Consider the following 20218-nt stretch of genomic DNA (forward strand, 5'->3'; position numbering starts at 1 on the left):
GAGGACTAGCGTGCGGAGAACGAAGCGCAGTCACAGGACCGAATCCTCTGAAATGGAATGCCACCACTGGCACACGGATTTTCAGCAATTAAGCCTACTTTTACAAAAAAATGCATATAAAATCAGCATTTTAACATAATTACCCCAATTTTTGAAGTTAGGTACATAATATATTAGTTATTAATATGTATTAATACAAAGAATATCACATTAGTAGAAATAAATGAAATTCTAAAAACATATTAAAACAAAATTACAAATATGAAATGTAAATGAAAATTAAGCAATAATTATCTGTAGGTAATTAAATTCCAATTTAATAATTCAGCTGTGTATGAAATAATTCAAAACAAGAATTGACACACAGGACATTAGCGGCTTTTTTTGCCGAGCAAAGTAAGATGCATCATGCATCGGGAAAGCTGATATCTTTCCCCTTCTGTAATAATGCTGCAAAGTTACTTTTTAATTAACCAACAAAGTCTATGTTAAGTTTTAAAATAAATATAAAAAAGGACAACTGGTATGAGTTTTTCCATCACAGAAGTTCAGCCACGTTACACCTGCCATAATGAGATAGATGCGTTTTCCCGCATTCTCCTAACAAAAAGAAAAAGAGGTGGAAAAGAAAACACTGAGCTGGATGCATTTCCCCACATTCTAATAACTAAAATTGCAAAGAATAAAAATGAAAACAACAACTAAAAAAATCCCATCAAAATAAACAAACACGCCGGTATCCCTCTAACTTAAAGAGCTATAATTCCTAGTTTGTTTACACCAATAAATCTATCAAAACCATAAGCACTAAACAGAAACAGATATTCATACATGAAGGCTAAAAAACACATGACTTAACCAATGTGAAAACCATTACCATTTAGCACCATTTACTGGCATTTAAAAATTCAAATAAATTGCTCCGTTTTCAGGTTACATATACGCAACACTGAGCTGTAGAAATGGATTGGAGCTCTTCACGTATACATCACGCTGGACTGGTAAGAGTAGAATCGCTGCGTCGTATATATGTGACGCTGGTCCTGAACGGATTAACAGTGTTAACATGATTTAACAATGCAACAAATTTGAAATTTTTGACATTTCACTAAGGCCTTAGATATAAAACTACTGAGATTCTATTTTGCTTATAACCAAGTAACAGCATGCATAATTGCTGAAAATTCATTATTCCAGTATGTTTTGGATATGTAAAACCTATGCGAGGGATATAAATTTGGCTAAATATCAAAAACAGCTGCTGCTATGATGTAATATTATATATCAGTTTTCAAAATCATGAATTTTGTGCATATATTATATATATACAATATGAAAAATTATCATTATAGCATATTCTGCTACACTATATACCACACACATTCTCCGCCCCTTAAGGATGTGTAACATACATAACTTTCAAATGGAGTGCAGACTAGTGAAAATATCCAGGTAGGTTTTTCATTTTAATCATACAAGAGAATGTTTCTTGTGCTATATTTCATATGCCCCCCTGAAAAAATATTACAGCATAGTCTGTTATATTATTTGCTGCTACAGTTAGCTTTACAGCAGCCCATACATTTCAGTTACAATGAAACATAAAACTGTTCCTTTTACTACCAACATTTCACCTGCTTATTAAATTAAAATTTAACTACAAAAGTAATTAGTAAAACTTCAATTTTTCCCTTCACAAAGAAAACCTTGCAGGTCGCTGTTTTTATTTTTACTTGCTATCTCGACAATTGTGAGAAGCGCCTTAAGTGTCAAAATATTAAAATTACATGTATTAGGACATAAATAAAGGCACTTTTTTTCACAACTGGTATCATGACCAGTACCAGATATTACAGTCAAGAGAAATATACATTGTTTTTAAAATGCTTAAAAAGTTCTTTCACAGAGTGATAGAAAATTGTTCCTTACTTTTTCCTTTTAATCCTCTGCATGCAGGTATAATTGGGAAATGTTTATCAAAATTTAGGATATTTTCTAAACCTACATTTATTACAGGCAACTGCATTTACCATTTAATTTAACATTTAAGAATTCAAAAACAAATAAGATGAAATGTTACAAAATAATTTATGATGCATTTTTAAAACTAATATAAAATTAAATGTAGTTTCATTAGGTGATGTTAAACAAAAAAAAAAAAAAAAAAAAATGAACCAGAGGAAATTATGGGACTTACATGTATAGGATCAAAGCAACATTCATGGGGATTGCTCCTTTCAAAATGATAGACGTATTAGATTACCCCTCTTTTGTTAAAGTAAGATATATGTTACTATTAGTACTTTTTCTTAAACTTTTAAAAATAAGTTTCAGCATCACTGTAAAACAGTGGCACCTAAACTGCTTACTGCACCTCTTATAAAACAATGAACCCTTCAATTTTTAAAATTAATTAATTAAAATTACAAGCAGTGAGACATCGCACATAAGAAAAAGCAATCAATTCAATCTATTAACCCCTTCGAGCCGGGTAGCGAAAACGCGCGCTTATCACGGAGGCCAGCAGTGTCTTCCGCGAGCGTCTCTCCAGGGTCGGGGGCTTTTTTGCTACTAAGCCTAAATCCATGAAATTTCCGAAGTATCAACACATTGTTTAATAATGCTCTATAGAGTATTTAAACGACTTATGCTTTATAGATATTTATATATATATACTTTAATTACCTTATTTCTTGTTTAAATGCATATTTTACACATTTTATTTTAATTACTCACATTTTATGACTTTTAACATTATAATCTGAAAACTAAATATATTACTTAAAATTCTCCTTTCGTATGAAAAATTTTAAAACAGGGATCTACACACAGTTCTACGTTACATTCCTTGAACTCGTAATAACTCATTTGCCGTTTTGGAGGATTTTTCCGGGAATGTGAACAAACGAAGCATCGTCGTCTCATTTTCTTATCAATCTCTTCTGAGTTTTGGAAAATTTCTTTCAGTTAATCTTTCAGAATCAATATCAGAATATCAGAATTTCAGAATCAATATCTGAAATATTTTGCATCATTTCTGCTATTTCATGCTCTGTTAAACATTTTCGAAGCTTCGACATTGAAACAGTAAAAACAGAAAGAATTCACGTCTAACAAGATCTAATTATTTTCTAAAAACTGAACTGTAAACGGAAATACTCAATGTTTTAGCACATACAAAACTTCTACTTACAATAAACAACTACCATGTGCGAATAAAGTGTGATTTAAAGAGACATCATAAATCCCGCCATTCGGAAACATTTAGTTCCCCGTTTGTTTATATAATCAAAAACACGTGTATGTGAGTCATGCTTCTCTCATTTCAAGTAGAAGGTCTAATGCACATGTATCTGAAACCATGTGGACATACAGTGTCATCTTGTGGCAGAAATTATAGTTTGAAAAACGTTCCAAGGTACTGGCACAAATACGTGACAGTCGGTAGAGAATGCAACAATCCTCTGGCACGCCTGCGTGTCGGCCAGTAGATAAGTGTGTTCGTTGCTGGCACGTATACGTGACAGTCGGCGCGAAGGGGTTAAAATTGTTCTCTTTAGAAGCTGCCACATGAAATTAAATGAGCCAGTTCACAAGAAAATTGCATTTAACATATATTTATGCTACAGAATAATAAGCTTTCAGAAGTGCTATAATTATATACTGACATGCAAAGGCGAGAGTCCACTTCCATCTCTAATATTTGGATTTGCCCCAACTTCTAACAATAAATCAAGTATATCATCAAACCCCATAATGCTGGCCAAATGTACTGCTGTCCGGCCTTCTTGGTTCTTTGCATCTAAATTATGGTAACCAGATTTCAAAAGCTCTCTTACTACAGTTAAATCCCCTGCATTAAAAAAAAAAAAAAAAAAAAATGCACTTAAATTTTGAACAGCAAAACTCTTTCCTTATTACACTAATCTTAAAACATGAAATATTTTCAAGTTATACAGCTTATAAAGAAATTATAAGTACACTAATATTTCAAGTTCAATATTTTATATCAGCAAGAAATATTTATTAAAACATTATTTATTTTCTACTAAATAAAGGCATTTAATGATAAGTAATGAATGACTTATACTTAACTTCTTTAAAAATATAAATAGCATTGGATGACAAATAACACAGTCTATATAATGACCAGCAATGAATTAACTGCATTTAATTATTTTACTTCTCTCAGAATGCAAAGTGCAAGTCAATGCAACAGAAAAAGGAAGTTATAAATACACTTAAAAAACACTGCTAACTATTCTACATGCAAATTTTTCTTTATATCACTAATTCATTGAACAGAAGACAGGAATTATTAGAGCCATTCCTTACTGTTAAATGAGTTTTGTACAAAGATAGGTACAGAACACTAGGGAGGAAATGTTTTATCTTTCTGAAAAGAAATTAACATGAGCATTTCTAAATCAATAAATCTATTAGTAACATACCGCTGTCAAAAAAATGTATATTTTTTTGTATGACTGTCAAAAATTAAAAAAGGATCACAAGAAAATGAGCTGCTTGGAAGAAGTAAAAAAAAAAAAAAAATGCATTCCAACTAGTAACAATAAAACGTGCATCAGCATGCAAAAATTCTCAATCTTTAAGGCTAACTAAATGTGCTAAAATGGCAACACCATTCACTAAAAGAGAAACAAAAAGGTTAAAGAACAGAAATTGTAATGACATGGTTAGATTAATATGAAACTTGTTTTCTTATGCTAGGAAATGTTAAGTGTAGATATTCCTATAGTCTGTAACTTTAAAATAGGAACTTCAGAGTCATTTTCCACTGCTAGTTTGCCTTATAACAATGGGATCAAAAGCCGCAGCAGACAGTTCGAGTTGTCTAATTCTCACCTTATTTCACACATTTCATTTTAGCATGTTTGGCTTCATGAAAGGCAAGCAAATGAAGGCTGACTTGACCTACAGTGTCAAATGAGGTGGAGAAAATAATTGCTGTACGGTGATAACGGCATGTTACAATCGCAACATAGAGTGGTACTAACAGCCTTAAAATGCCTACTTTAAAGTACAACTAGAGTGATAATGAATGTTATTGGTATGATTTGTACAACAAATTCATGAACCTTTCAGTTAACGTGTGGAATGAGGCCACAAAACAATATGTGTGCATATTTATAACATGATGACAAATTTTATTTGTAATAACTGAATAATATACATCCTCATATATTATCAAGCTGCAGAGTAGCAACAGTTAGTTTCCCTTAAATATTTATTAAGTGACAATAAATGGGTTTAATAACATGATGATGGTTCATATTATGCATTTCACTAAAGTCTGTTATTCAGGATTTGATGTCTGTGTTTATTAAATTAAAACTAGTTTTACTCTGCTAAAGTACTATTTGGAAATATTTTTGAGATGGAGAATTGTCAGCCATTCGAAAGCTAGCACGTAATTTATGACAGTGGTAAGATGACTGCATGTTCAAGAAATAATCTCCGGCTCCCTGAAAACAATTTATGGGCTATTGCCATGATACCGGCACAAAGTTGTAAAGGAAAAATGACAGATTTTGAACATAGGTTTCTACTCGTAATTGCCTGTTGCATTTCAATAAATTACATACATGGTTGATAGTAAGTACTGCTATTTAAAATCAGGCAAATAAAAGCACAATTTTAGAATGGCACAGATTCTGAACAAAACTCTGTAAATTTTGGGGGTGATTAGACAAATGTATGTTAATTGATTCCTTTTAAGAATCTTACTTGCATTTTGCGTCATTAATGATGTTCCAATTTTTATGAATGTTTTCACCCGATTTTAAATCTTTTAATTATAAAAAAATGCATAAATAAACATTCAGGTTGGAATCTCACAGCAGATAAATTAACATTGATATTTCATGAAAGCACAAAACTATAAAGTAAAAAAAAAAAAAAAAAAAAATAAAATAACAGACAATACATTTCTGTTGCAAGTACAAGTTAATACAAAAGTTAAAATTAATTTACATGTTTTATTTTTACTGCAATGCTGCAAAATTACTTATTAAGAAATAAAAATATAAGAATAAATACAGGGTTACATGCTCAGAAACTATTAAAACTGATACTGCAAAATTCAAAAAGAAGAGCTACATAAATGAAATTTCCTACATGTTTTCAGCCATTAACTGTGGAATCATGCCAATGATCATTCAAAACACAAGTTTATAAAAATATTTCAAACTATATATTTTAAATAATGGCTATTATATTTTCCTTAACATGAGATGGTGAATAAAAAAATTAAGCAAGCATGTTTAAAAAAATGCATTTCTGTCAAAACAATATATATATATACTTTCTGATCACCTGCCCACCTCCACTAAAAAATTGTAAACTCAATGGCTATTTTGGAGAGAAACATTTATTTGGATATACTTACATCTATTTCAACAATGAATCTGGTGCCACCTATATTTTTACATTCTCCTTTTTCCACAGAAGACATGTGCACTTTTCAAAGGTAATTATAACAATCATTAGTCAAGTTTGGATATAATCCCAGTTCTTTTCCACAGAATTTCACTAACACATACTGCTCTGTTCACCTATGAATAATGTGAACAGCTGTTACAAATGAAATATGGCCGTCTTCAAATTAGCTTCTGGCTCACATTCTAATACATTGTTTGCAATTTTGACATTGTATTTCAATAAAATTTGGTCATTTAAAAAGTACAACTTCATAGAATATGAATTTTTTAGCTCTCTATTGTTGAGCAGAGCATCATATTTCTTAAGAAATGCAAAAATTTCTTTCATCAGCCAACAAACTCCAATCTCATTAAGATTTATTACTTCAAAAATGCAAAAAGAACTACTCAATGCAAAAAGAAAAGTAACTAATCAGAAAAATGACATTGCTATGCACCTGTCTGGGTTGCCGTATAAATACTTTTCAACGATATTGTAGGTTGCCACATAAATGTATTTTTCTTAACATAGTACACTGCCTCATTAATAGGTATTTGCGACTTTACGGTGGGGATTGAGATCAAAAAGTACCCTAAAAATTCAACATTTAAACTCTCTATAGTACTTAAATTTATAAACAGATTCATGAGATTAATACTTCACATTATATTGCAGAAAACATTTTTAATAAAATGCTTTATGGCATTTGAACCCTGTATTACAGAAGATACCTTATATTTTATCATAATGATCAAGAAATATAATTATGTTAACCTAAGAAACAAAAAGTTTTAGTGGATGAGCCAAAAATAAAATATCCTACTAACTTGCTTAATTATAGCAAAGCAATGAATGACTACCTGCCTAAAATACGACTTCATTGAAAGACCTGCCTCATTAGTGGCTAAGACCACTGCAGAATGGTAGTTTGACCTCGTTGGGCTTAGAACCTAAGCAAACAGGCTAGCTGCATGGCTGGTTTTCTCCATAAATGAAATGTGAATATTAGCCAGTTCCCACAGAAAGTCCTCCACAAAGGCAGTCCTCCTCTTAGATAGCTTCCCATGGCTCTACATATTCAAATAACCTAACCTAGCCACAGATGGGCCTTCATAGGATATTTTCATGGAGGAGTTTCAAAAAGAAACTGATTCGTATTTACAATACATATAGGAAGAGAAATCACTGTCAGGTAATCTTGAAACAAGCACCAATATTTTAACCCTGCAGTGCTCACGTGGCATATTGTTACGTTAAAGGTCGCGCAGCGTCTCACAGACTCCAGGTATATTTTTGCTGTACTAATATATAGTTAGGTCATTTAGTTCAAATTTATGAATGCAAAGGGATTACTGAAGTAACACATGTATATTTGTGGCATCATATTACAAACACAAATTAACAAAACTTCAGTTAACAGTGAAACTTAATTTTATTCAACTTACGCAAATACAAATGAAAAATACAAGTCAAATAATCTCATTTAATTAGTTGCTCAAATTAGCAATCAGTGCATATTTGCTGAGCGTGTTCTACACATAGACATTTTTTACAACTGCGGCATTTTTACTTAGTGTACCTGTACTTGGAACGGCCACATTCATGACGTCTCTACCTTTTAGTAGCTCGAGGCTCTTCTGTAAGCTGAACTGTACCTTCATCTGGGAAAAGGCTCTGAATATCCTGCTTGAGATTTCTAGGTAATGGTGAACACTGAGAATGTCTATGCAAGGAATCCTCAGCTAGATTACGATTGAAAAGTTTTAAAAACTCACTGCGTCTGGTGCTGATTGGTAAATTATTTGCATGATATATTATTTGAGCATTTATAGCTGCTACATTCATCATACTGTAAAATATGACCATAGGCCATCTGTTCGTTTTCCTAGCTGCATTGTAAGTGCTACACAACTGGTCAATAGTATCAACTCCTGATTTAGTTGCGTTATAAAAGGTTATCATATGGGGCTTGTTTGTTTCCGCTGATTCATCAATTGCATCATTATGATGCATAGTGGAGAGAATCAAAACCACCTAGTTTTTCTTAGTTACATAAGACATTAGGCTTGAATATATACATTTTAAAATACATTTAGAATCAAAACAGTCACGTGGCGTCTCTTAGACTCCAGTAGTGTGCATTGGATTATAACCTCTTCCCCTCAGCACTAAAATGAAAATGGCGGTGTTTTTTCGTGTATAGTTGACAGAAAGATAGATGGCAGCATAAGCTCGATCGCACATCCGTTTAAAAAAGTCATTTAAAGAAGAAACATCTCCGGCATCTGTGGGACGCAGCGCAAGCACTGCAGGGTTAAAGACTAAACTTCAAAGTAATGTAATTCTTGATTAAAACAACAGTATGATAAAAATAGCTAACCTTCTTTTGTAGCACGATGCAAAAGATTTGTACGGCCATGCCTTCGAGTATCAGATGGAGGAGGTTGCCCCTTGCATATCTGTTCCAGTTTGGTGGATAATCCTTGAGCATTATCTTGATAATATGCAATCAGCATTTCCAACCCTACATTAAATAATTAAATTCCGTAAGTATAGAAATAATTTCTGGAAATCACATAATTAGAATAATGATGAAATAAAGTTTTACCATGAACAATAGGCCCATCATCTATGCTAAAAAAAGCATCTTCTCCATGACGACGAATTTGATAATGAATTGGGGATTTATTATGGATAAGACTTAAAACATAATCACCGGGCGATGAAGCACTTTCACGAACAAGAAAAAGGCCTTCGGTATTTCCATCTAATAAAAAATAAGATATGTCAGATTCTGACTTCACTTAAGGCTACGTATAATTAAAATATTCATAAAACTAAACAGAACATAAATTAGAGCATGAAACAACTGAATTTAAAAGCTAAATATGCAGTTTCCTAATATTTAATTCAGTATAATACTTTATTGAGCTCAAGATTTCAATTTCAACATCAGAAGAAAAAATACATTTTACATTAAATATAAATAATTAAATCAAGTCATTAAAATGACCCCTCATTATACCAACATTCCATTACAACAAAGAGTGCAAAATGTCTCCAACTGATAAAAGTACATTAAATTCATATCTACTATAGAAACTACTAATAATTTTCTTTTTCTTTGTAACATGAGTTTGTATGATAAACATCAATGCATTTAGTGATGAAATTAAATGAACCTGGCTTTTGTTGCTGTACTGCAATAATTTGCTCCAATAAAAAATTTACATTACTCAGTCACTTTATTAAAAACTTCACATTACCTCATGAGAAAAATACAACACTCTAATGAAATAACACCATTAAAAATGTTTCTTAGGTGCTTTTTCAACTTGTTACCATGCAAGGTAACTCTTAGAACTAATTCTGAGAAATTTTTTGATGCATTATTTAGATTAATTTATTATAAGTTTTAGATTTAAGGTTTTTACCATGCAGAAAATTTAATTTCAGGTAAGAGTAATTTTCTGTCACTTTTTTCCTTACAATTCTAAGAGGAAAACTAATTTTGCACAGACTATGTAATCAGTATTAAAAAAAAAAAAAAAAAAATACAATTCCAGTGAAATACATAATTTAAGCGGAAAAACGTAGAATTGCGCATTAAAGCCAACAATAACGTAATACATAAAATATATACATACGACATGGAAGCATTAATAGCAATCAGTGGAAAAGTACAAAACTAATAGTAAAACAAGAATTATAACATTAAAAACTACAGCACATATAACTAAAGTTGACAAAATTAGTTTCAGCACAAATGATGTTAAGCTTATCAACATCACATTATTCTCTGCAATGAGCATGAATATCTAACACAAATGCTAATAGCTCCATACAAACTTAATCCTGCAATAAAAAAATTCCCATGAAAAGTGTTTAGAACATACAGTTGCTATTCCATATTTCATGATTTTTAACCGTAAGAAAGCATTCACAGATGAATATGCAGATACACATATGCAGAAAACCCACTTTAGACAACAGAAAGGCTTTGGCAGTACAGAGTAGAGCCACATTAGATCCAATTAACATTAAATACATGGATTATACCAAGTACCATGACAGTGGTCATTTTGACTGTTCAATGAAAATGTATTTTAATCTTTACAAAATCTGAAAACTCTTTCTAGTTATTATTAAAAAATTGGTTCAGCTGAAAAACGAAATATTCAATAATATAATTATTTTTAAAAAGCTTTTATATGATTTTAAAATAATTGTTTCCACTGATGCTCAAATGAACATGACATCAACAGTTCTGTACATATTATACACAAATTGAAACAGATTTATAAACATTTCAAAATATCATAAAATATTTTAAATATTATATTAAACATTTTAAATAAAATGAAAATAGGCAATGTTATTTAGAAAACGTACATAATAAATTTTAAATTTAAAAAAACATTCTCTTGAGTCATGTCTCCTACAAAAATGTATATTTCAATTAAAAGGAAAAAAAATTCTGCATCATTCTTACTATATTGTTAAGCAGTTTTTCATGTTGATAGAAATGCATTTTTAAATTTGAGTTAAAAAGTTCTTAAATAATGCTAAATAAATAATTGCATAATGACAGGGGAAAATGCACTCTTCCATTTTCATAAAGAGGAGTTGGGGGAGGGCAGTAACTGAGTTTGCCATCCGTCTAGTGTTGCCAGAAATTTTTCAACTAAAGTAGGAGGAGAAGATTTAAAAAGTAGCCCGTGATGTCATACTTGTGTATGTTCACATGACATCTAACATCACAGTCTCCATTGGTTACATACTGCAATTTAATTCTTAGTCATTTTAATTACGTACCTTAGTTTTGAAGAAAATTTTAAAACTGTACTGCTGATTATCCATTGCTTAAACAACCATTTTTTCTTTTAGTTAATTTTTCAATTAATTAATGTTTTATTTTTAAATTAATTTGTTCATTAGCATTGGTAAGTGCTTCCTTATGTTTGGATTGTTAGTGTGTTTGTACTAATTTATCTGAGTTAGAAGTTCATCTTTCTAATTCATTATTTTTTTGCTTTATTTTAACTATTAATGCTTTTCAGTTAATTTTCCTTTCTGTTTGGTTGACTTTTATCAGATTCTGATTAGTAATAAAATCCCCATTCTTTCATTGTTAAATTCTTTTGTGTTGTTATTTAGAAACCTGATTTTGCTTTGACTTTTAAGTCACCTCGACTGTTTAGTTCTGAGAAATATTATAACCAGGAGATTAAACTTCATTTCTTTTTCTGTTTGAGTACTTAATATTTTGCACTTAGGCTACAAATAGCTTCGTTATCACCACAGACTTGGGGGAAAACTAGCTTAAAAACAAGTTTCGTAAAATAATAAAATCCTCAGTATTAGTATTAAGGTGCATAGCTCTGTTTTACACATTTAAAAAATATTTTCCTTTTCATTACTAGCATTTTTACGGAATTCTCCTATCTATCAATAACACAATAATCTTTGCTGCATGAGTTAAAAGAAAAACTTTTAAATTGCCCTATACATAAAAGGCAAACAACTGAAGTCCACAACTGATTTTTTACACATACACATATATATATATATATATAACATCCCCTTCCTAAGCAGAATTTTTTGGAAAGGAAAAAGAGAAAAATTATTGACATATATGCTAACTAAATAAATAAATGTTCTCCTTTATGCTTAATATCGAATTGTTTTAGAAAACTGTAATAAGGAAAAATCCAATGTTCCATTGACATCTTCACTTGAAATGCTATTTCACAAATGACATCACTGAAGCATAGAATCTAGGATTTCAAAACACAATCTATTTCGGTGTTTGGTTTTGGTTGAAAATACCCTTTGTACAGCTGCATTGCTTATGGACAAACTTTAAAGATTAGACAAATTAATCAATTAAGCATGTGAACACACCAAACACTGGTGCTGAACACTGTTTGCACCTGCTCTATGATCTCAGGATTGCCTGATGCAAACTTCTACTTAAGCGTAAATAATTATTTTTACTTATTTATTAGCCTAAAGAAGGTTAACCCAGAAGATCTATTAATATCGATATGGCATTATGTGATGAATCACTATAAAAGGCTGCATCAATTTTCAAATCATTGCCACCAAATATTATCACTCTGTATCATATTTAAAAAAATTAAATAAAGAAGAATCTACATGAATGTACGCATGTTTCTCGCATTGTGAAAAATCAATGATACCTAGAGCCATCAAATTTTGTATAACGTAGTCCTCCACCTGAAGGGCACCTAAACACCAACACATATAAGGTTGCAACAATATATAAGTGCTCACACTTATGAAGACCAATTTTTAACATAAAAATTTCTTAAATGCAATGCAACAGTAGACAGATCTTTCAGTAACTTTTTTATTCATTTTTACTTGTGCCCACCCAGTGAAAATATTTCATACTGACTCACAGAAGAAAGAAAACATCACTAAATTTACATTTGCTTTCGTTTTACTCTCTTATGGCATTTTACAACATCACTACCTATTTATTATACATGAACTCGATGCAAAATTGATAAATCAGGATATGTCCTTATAACTACGACAAGGTAAAATTCAAGATTTATTTTACCAAAGGTTAATATGTTTAATTATTCCATTCCTCTATTTATATGCAGTTATTTTAGTTTACTTCATATGTAGTTTACATATAGATATTTCATTGTTTCAATATGTCTTTATTTATATTCTTATATACAAGAAAAACACTGAAACTATTTATTCATTACTTTTAGCTTATTTTTATAAATTAGTTAATGCTTAATAAATAGTAAAAAAATGTCACTGATGAATGTTCAAATTTTTTTTTTTTTTTTTTTTTTTTTTTTTTTTTTGTCAAAAGAAGTCAATCTTCATATGGATTATTTCTCATTCTTAGTCATTGAAAATAGTCAACCAGTTACTGATAAAGAATGAGGAAAGCATAATACAGCTTTGACTACTGTATTTACTGACATATTCTCAATCATTTTTTACTAATTTTACCTCATTATTAGTCACTGTTTTTATCCTGCTGTAAAAGGTCAACCTGATATTAGTGTGCTTACATTTTGCAACATCAGTCAATTTGCTTATGCAGTATCATATCATCTTATCTTATATCATCTTATGTTCACATCAAGCATGTTAAGGTTATTCAAGTAAATTTTGTAGCTACCAAATCCAGAGTTGTCCCAGTAAAATCCACCACTATTCCTTGTCTTGAAATATCAGTTGCAACAGTGAAAGCATGATTGTGCAGATCTGCACTCAATACACTACAGTGGGAAGCTATCAAACATTTCTGGACTGATTCAACTACAGTAAACAGTTAAGATTTAATGTGAAAAAGTTTGGACAGTTTTTGTCAATAATGGGGTTCTGGAAAATTGAACTGAAATTGAAAATTGACTGATTCTGTCCTCTGAAATTGTCTTCCCAGATTTCAAAATCTTGCCGTCAAGAGGGTGCTCTGACTAACAACTTTCACGTAGTATAGGACGGGAAGGACCTACCTGGCTTCAAGTAACTAGAGACAAATGGCCTAATATGAAACCCATTTTTAATTAACAAGCTATCAAAAAAGAAGAAAAACAACCCAGCTTCTAACAGTTTTCCAACCATTTACTCTTTGAACCCAACTGAAAATGAGAAATACAGCAGCAAAAACAATACAGAAGGTTATGTAAGAAGACATAGTTCAGGATGGTAATATTATTACTTTTTGTGTCATGATAAAATGCTACGGATGGTTGCTTGGATAAAAAGATTCATTTTCTACTGTAGAAATTCTACTTCACGAGTGAGTTTATCATACAAAGAAATAAAACTAATAGAACTAAAGATAATCAAGATGAGTACATTACTTCTGACATAAACAGGAAAAAATTAAACTCTTTAAGAACCTAGAAAGACGAGGAAGGAATCATTATAGTAAGGACAAAATCATTATAGAAAGGATTTGGGAGATTTCAAAAACTCTGTCATTTTACAATCTCACCACAAGTCATCGAGAGACTAAATAATAACAGAACAGAAGAAGAATTTTCATGCAGGATTAGAGAAACACTTGAATATTCTGCATGGACATTATTGGATTTTGAATGCAAGGAAAACTGCTTGATCAGTAGCATTACCAATGTGTGTTATTTGCTTGAGACATGCTAAACAAAATGTTAACACCCTTACTGCATCTGTGCCAGAAAAAGAATTAAAATGATCATTAGTTTTGATTTGGCAAGGCCATTCTGTTTAAAAGGAAGAAGTAAAATGTGGATTTATCTAATTATACATGAGTGTGTGTGTGTGTGTGCTGTATTTAGAACAGTAGATTTTGAATGTCTTTCATCATAACCAGCCACAGCCTTCCTTCAAAGCTTCCACAGATTTATCGCAAGAAGAGGGAAACCATCAGTTGTCGATTGTGTCAACAGTAATTTTATTCATGCATCATATTATTTAAAATTAATTAATTACTATGATATTGCAATTATACATTTTGTAAGTTCAGGAACTTACAAAATACACAATGGTTTTTTTAATCCTCTTAACTGCTTCTTGGGGGAAGGAATTCGAGTAAAAGTAGGTCAGTATGGTGAAGCAGATATTAAGATAAGTTCTGGGAAATGCTCTTTGAAGAAATTATCACTATCTCGAGACATAAAACCAGTACCGGTTTATAAACTTCAGACCATTTTCTCATGGGTCAGAAAGGAATTCTGAACTTAGACCTTTGCCACCTAATTCATTTTTGCAAAATTTTTGGTAAGTGTTCCCTACTTTGAACAAGTAGATGAACACATTCTTAACAAAAAATTAAAAAACACCAACAACTAATCATGAATATCCAGAAAATATTCAGGTCCAAATACCCGAGTCTCTTGATTCAAAGAAGTGACTACGAAAAAAAAAAAAAAAACAGGAACCACAAATTCAACTAGTTGAAGTTGAGCTTACTGGTAGTCATAATGTTAAATGTAGAGAGAGACAGGCTTTTATGTGTCATTACTGAATTGATACCACTAAAAAAATTGGGTTACCAGGTTAGTTCATCTATGAACATCTAAGGGAAAATCCTCACGACCAGCACAGAGACTTTTTTGACTAGAAGCTTCCTCATCCTAGTTTAAAGATTGTAAAAAGCAGACAAAAAAAAAAAAAAAAAAAAAAAAAAAATTGCTAATAATATAGTTTCGAGTGAAACTCATGGCAATAAGATAGGTTCAAGATATGAACCTGCCACTTTAAAAACAAGATATAAGAGGGTCATTATGCTTCCTTTAAAACTGGACTTTTAAAACTTTGTTTTAAGTACTGAACTTTAAAAGGTGCACTTTCATTGTACAAATCTTAAGATTTCAAAAAGAAAATGCATATTGTTTCTTTTTCAAAAATTTCATATTGTTTTGCTATAGATTTAAGTATTCTTCCACCAGCTTAAGGCAAGAGGATGTTAGAAGATCCCAGAGTTTTAAATTACATTTACTTCGTAGTAAGTGGCAATAGGGAGTGTTTTTTTTTTTTTTTTTTTTTTTTTTTTTGAACTGTTCTTGTGCTTTACTAGCATGCTTCTAATAAATATACATATCATTTTGGTGAAATAAGGGTACAGTATTTTTTGCCCCCTTTTTTAGGAAAACTACAAATAAAAAAATTGAAGATATTGTTGAGGCTTTGTCCTACTTTGCAGACATTACTTAAATTATATGAATCTGAATGTACTGAAAAAAAAGCTAACATCATCATAGTACATTTCATTCATTACTTTTAGAAATACAGAGACTGTTTGCATATTTTTTAGACAATTTTGCTTTGCTGTAAAAAAATCTTCAGCTTGGAAAAAAAAAATTAAAAAATGCAACTATATTTTTGAACATATAAACTATCTTCCACAACTTGACAGTTTTGTTTTCATAAAAAATGTCCCTTTGAAAGAGAAATAGATGGAAGGCTATGTTTCTATTTTTCCTGAAGAAAATTATTCGTATCTAGTCATTACAAAATGTTGTGAAAGCCGTAGTTTATCGATATCTAAAGCTACAAGTTAAAGATGTCAACAATAAGGATGGGGATCAAAATTTAGCTTCAAGTGGAAAAATTGTTCCAAATATGTATCCAAGGAGAAAACAGGATGTTTGAAATGTTGCAAAAGTAAGATATTTAATGTTAAAAGAAAATGCGGTAAGTTAAAGGACAGTTGCAGAATCATTAAAATGGTCAATGTCAACTGTAAATAAAATGATTAATGCTGTTTTGAATCTTGAAAATGTGAAAAACATAATGTGCATCGTCTTTCTCCATAACATATCACCGAATACACAACATGCTGCAGAATTCTTTATGAGAAATATTTATCCAGACAAAAATGAAAAAATGTTGTCACAAGAGATTAATCTTAGGTGTACTTAAATGACTGCAATAAAAAGAGATCAATTCATTATCAAAGAGGAGAAAAAAATCCAATCTTAAAACATGATTCAAGGAATCTAAAGAAAGCTTTTCAAAGGGATTTATGATTGTTGCTGGGTTTTCATATAATGGAAAATATTGAACAAGAAATGGGTATCAAGGCCATACTCTTCACTCAGATCCCTACTAAATCTTCTGATCTGTCACCAATGTATTTTTGTGCATTTGGACTTTTAAAAAGCAGGTTGTCCAAATGTTGACCTACAGCCTCCTTAGACTTTGGAGCTGTTCGTGAGCAATGGGATAAAATGCCTCTTTTGATAATACAAAATACTTTATTTATTGTAAATTACGGTGTAGAAAGATCATAAAGAATAAGGGTTATCAAATAGAACATTTAAAACATAAAAAATTATAGGTAAAATATTTCTGTAAATAACAATGAAAACCGTTTAAAAATGTGCAAACAGCCTCTGTATTATACGAATTCTAAAAATTTTGAAAACAAAATTATGAATTCAGAATATATATTGAATTTTTTGGATTTTATGCCTGTTATTTGTTTTCCTTCGAACAAGAAAAGAGAAGAGCATGCCAAAAAAAAAAAATTTCCCCCCCCAACAGAATTTCAATGTCATATTTCATTTACTTCAAGAGAATGTTAATGTTTTAATAATAATAATTCTACATAACTGAAAATTTTATCTTGATATATTACATAAATGTAAATTACTTTAATCATTATTATAACAATTACATGATGCCAAGTTTTTCAGTGGATTTTAATATATACAGGAGAAATTTATATGATGATTTCAATAATTTTTATTATCAGAACAGTTTTCAATATGCATTTTAATATCCAGCATTCATTTTATTGCATTTTAATTTCTGATACACATAATACACAGGTGGTTCAATTATTAACGAAAAAATGATATCGTGACAAATGTCTTCAAAATATGTACAGTCAAAAGTCTTTAATCCGAACTTGTTGGGACTTCGGCGATTCCGGATTATCGATTTTTCTGGATTATAGATCATCAGTTTAAATCTGGTAAGATGGCATGCAGAAATTATACAATTAAAAATATAAAATCGTAATTTATGAAATAAAGAGCAATTGTGATCTAAAGGGTATCAAAATTTACAAAAAAAAAAAAAAAAAAAAAAAGCTTAATATTTATTTGTTTACTTTATTAAACATTTCTTTCAACACGTGCATGCGTGAAGCATACATTATGCATAGTCGAAATTGGAAAATTGCAACCAGAAAACTATTTTATGTGTATTCGTGATATTTATAATGACGAGGAAATTGATTAAAATCATATCGGAGTACATCGAGATGAAACACTACATTTAGTAAGGAATTATAAGCCGAATAAAATAAAAACATCTGCCCTGAAGATGAGGATAGTGCCGACAGATCAACTTCCAGTTCATTGCGCGCCACGACGTCCCCCACTCCCCCGCAGAGCAGCGTGAAATTGATAAACAGATTTCGGAATGGTTAGAGAAACAAATCACCTCTCTGTCACTTTTTCATACCTTTATCCATTTTTTGCAGCAATTCCACTTTTTGTTTAATGGACATCGAAACATGCTTTCGCTTTGTAGATCCTTTGGCAGCTCCAGAATCAGAAATTCTATTTGACATAATCGAAAGTTCAAGATTACTTTTATAAAATTGCTCTAACAGTCTGCAAAAAATAATAAGCCGGATCCAATTCGAAGATTAAGGAACAACGCAATCTGCAACATTAACTGAAATAAATAATTAGATAATTTTAGCTTAGCTTATACCGCCCGTTATACATTAAACGTGCATGAGTAAACATATTATGCGTTTGCGCATGCGCAGAAAGTTTGTAGCTTTGAGCTCCGGATTATAGATCATTCCGGATTAAAGACTTTTGACTGTATTATATTTTATTTTGTTTCATGCTTACTAATTAATGCGAATTAAGTAATTAAAAAACCTAAACTAATTAAAATATTCTCCTTGATACATTCCTAATTTAACAATTATCCAACTTTCCTTTACTGGAGGTAAAATTAATGTTTTTTACTAACTCTTACTTATCTGCTTTACGGTTATATCTGAGCATGTTCGTGGTAAAGCATTCCTATTACTTTCGTAAAAATTATTTATTAATTTATTACAAGGGTGCTCTGAATAAAAATTTATACAATACAAAAATTAATTTCAGATGCTAATTTACATGATTACGACTAATGATGACTACGACCAATGTTGACTATGACCAACTATTGTCAAAATAAAGGCTGGGTACAGACTTTTAAACCTAATGAGGGGATGGGTACATATACATAAAGGGAGATGTACAGCTAGATGTTACAGTAGTCCCATATACAAAATTTCAATGTTCTATGGCTAATCTCTTTAGAGTTAATGCAAGATACATTTGTACATACATATGTAAATATATAAAGACATCATGGAAAAAAAAAAGTCTCTTTTTTATCCATTTTACAGTCTATTTTGGAAGAAAGAGTCTTTTATTCTGTCCATATATACAGACATCACACAAAAATATCGTTCAAATGGATTCAGGAACAGTAAGAATGGATATTTTCTGTTGAAATGTGATAACTGATATTTTTCACAATTACAATACATTCTTTACTACGTACAAGGATGTAAAAATGCTTTGAGAACTCTTACTCATCTCTTCCTATTTTACACATTAACCTTGATTTAACATATGTTTCTGTACAATAAACAAATACTTTTTATTGAAACTATTACAGATTAAGTGTAATTTCTATATTAAAAATATACCTCAGAGATTATTATAAGAATTAAAAAATTTAATAACTAATGTAATAGAGAGCCAAGAAAAGCAAATGGCATCATATCAAAACCAACTGCTTTCTTGGAGAAATACTTTCACAGTGATGTCATCACTTCTATGTGAGCAAACCATTGTTCAAAAAAGACAGATTTTCATAATAGTGCTCTAACATAAAGATGTTTGCTTCCTTATGCAGATCAGTTTCTAGCATGAAAAAAAGAAAAAAAAAAAAAAAAAAAAAAGCAACCTTCATAAAGGTGTGGGAACCTTTATGTCAGGTGCTGTTATGTAAGTAAAATTTTCATTTGTTTTGCTAACCAAATAGCAAAGCAAATGAATTCAAATGTTCGCTACCTAAATAGCAAACTTATGAAGTATTGCTACGAAAAACTTAGAAACTGATCTCCATTAAGGTAAGATAACTTTTTTGTATGAGCATTCTAATGAAGGTTACTGTTTTTTTAACACAAAGTACTTTGTGTTTACTGTTTTTTTAACACAAAGTGCGATAGCCCAGAAGAGCTATTAATTTCATTTTGGCATTTCATGTCGATTCC

General features: G+C 30.6%; 1 protein-coding gene across 2 annotated transcripts in view; it reads right to left on the reverse strand.

Annotated features, from left to right (window-relative positions):
• Positions 1-20218, reverse strand: part of LOC118202164 (tyrosine-protein kinase HTK16-like) — a 98838-nt gene that overhangs the window by 64855 nt on the left and 13765 nt on the right. For both annotated transcript variants that reach the window (XM_085807775.1, XM_085807774.1), the window contains exons 4-6: positions 9047-9205; positions 8819-8962; positions 3669-3853 (exon numbers count right to left, since the gene is read on the reverse strand). In XM_085807775.1, the coding sequence (XP_085663901.1) occupies positions 3669-3853; positions 8819-8962; positions 9047-9205 (488 nt within the window). The remainder of the gene's footprint in view (positions 1-3668; positions 3854-8818; positions 8963-9046; positions 9206-20218) is intronic.

The sequence above is a fragment of the Stegodyphus dumicola genome, chromosome X1 (genome assembly GCF_044657685.1).
Source record: "Stegodyphus dumicola isolate Sdum_Otavi_A_Nest chromosome X1, ASM4465768v1".
NCBI classification, from domain to species: Eukaryota; Metazoa; Arthropoda; class Arachnida; order Araneae; family Eresidae; genus Stegodyphus; species Stegodyphus dumicola.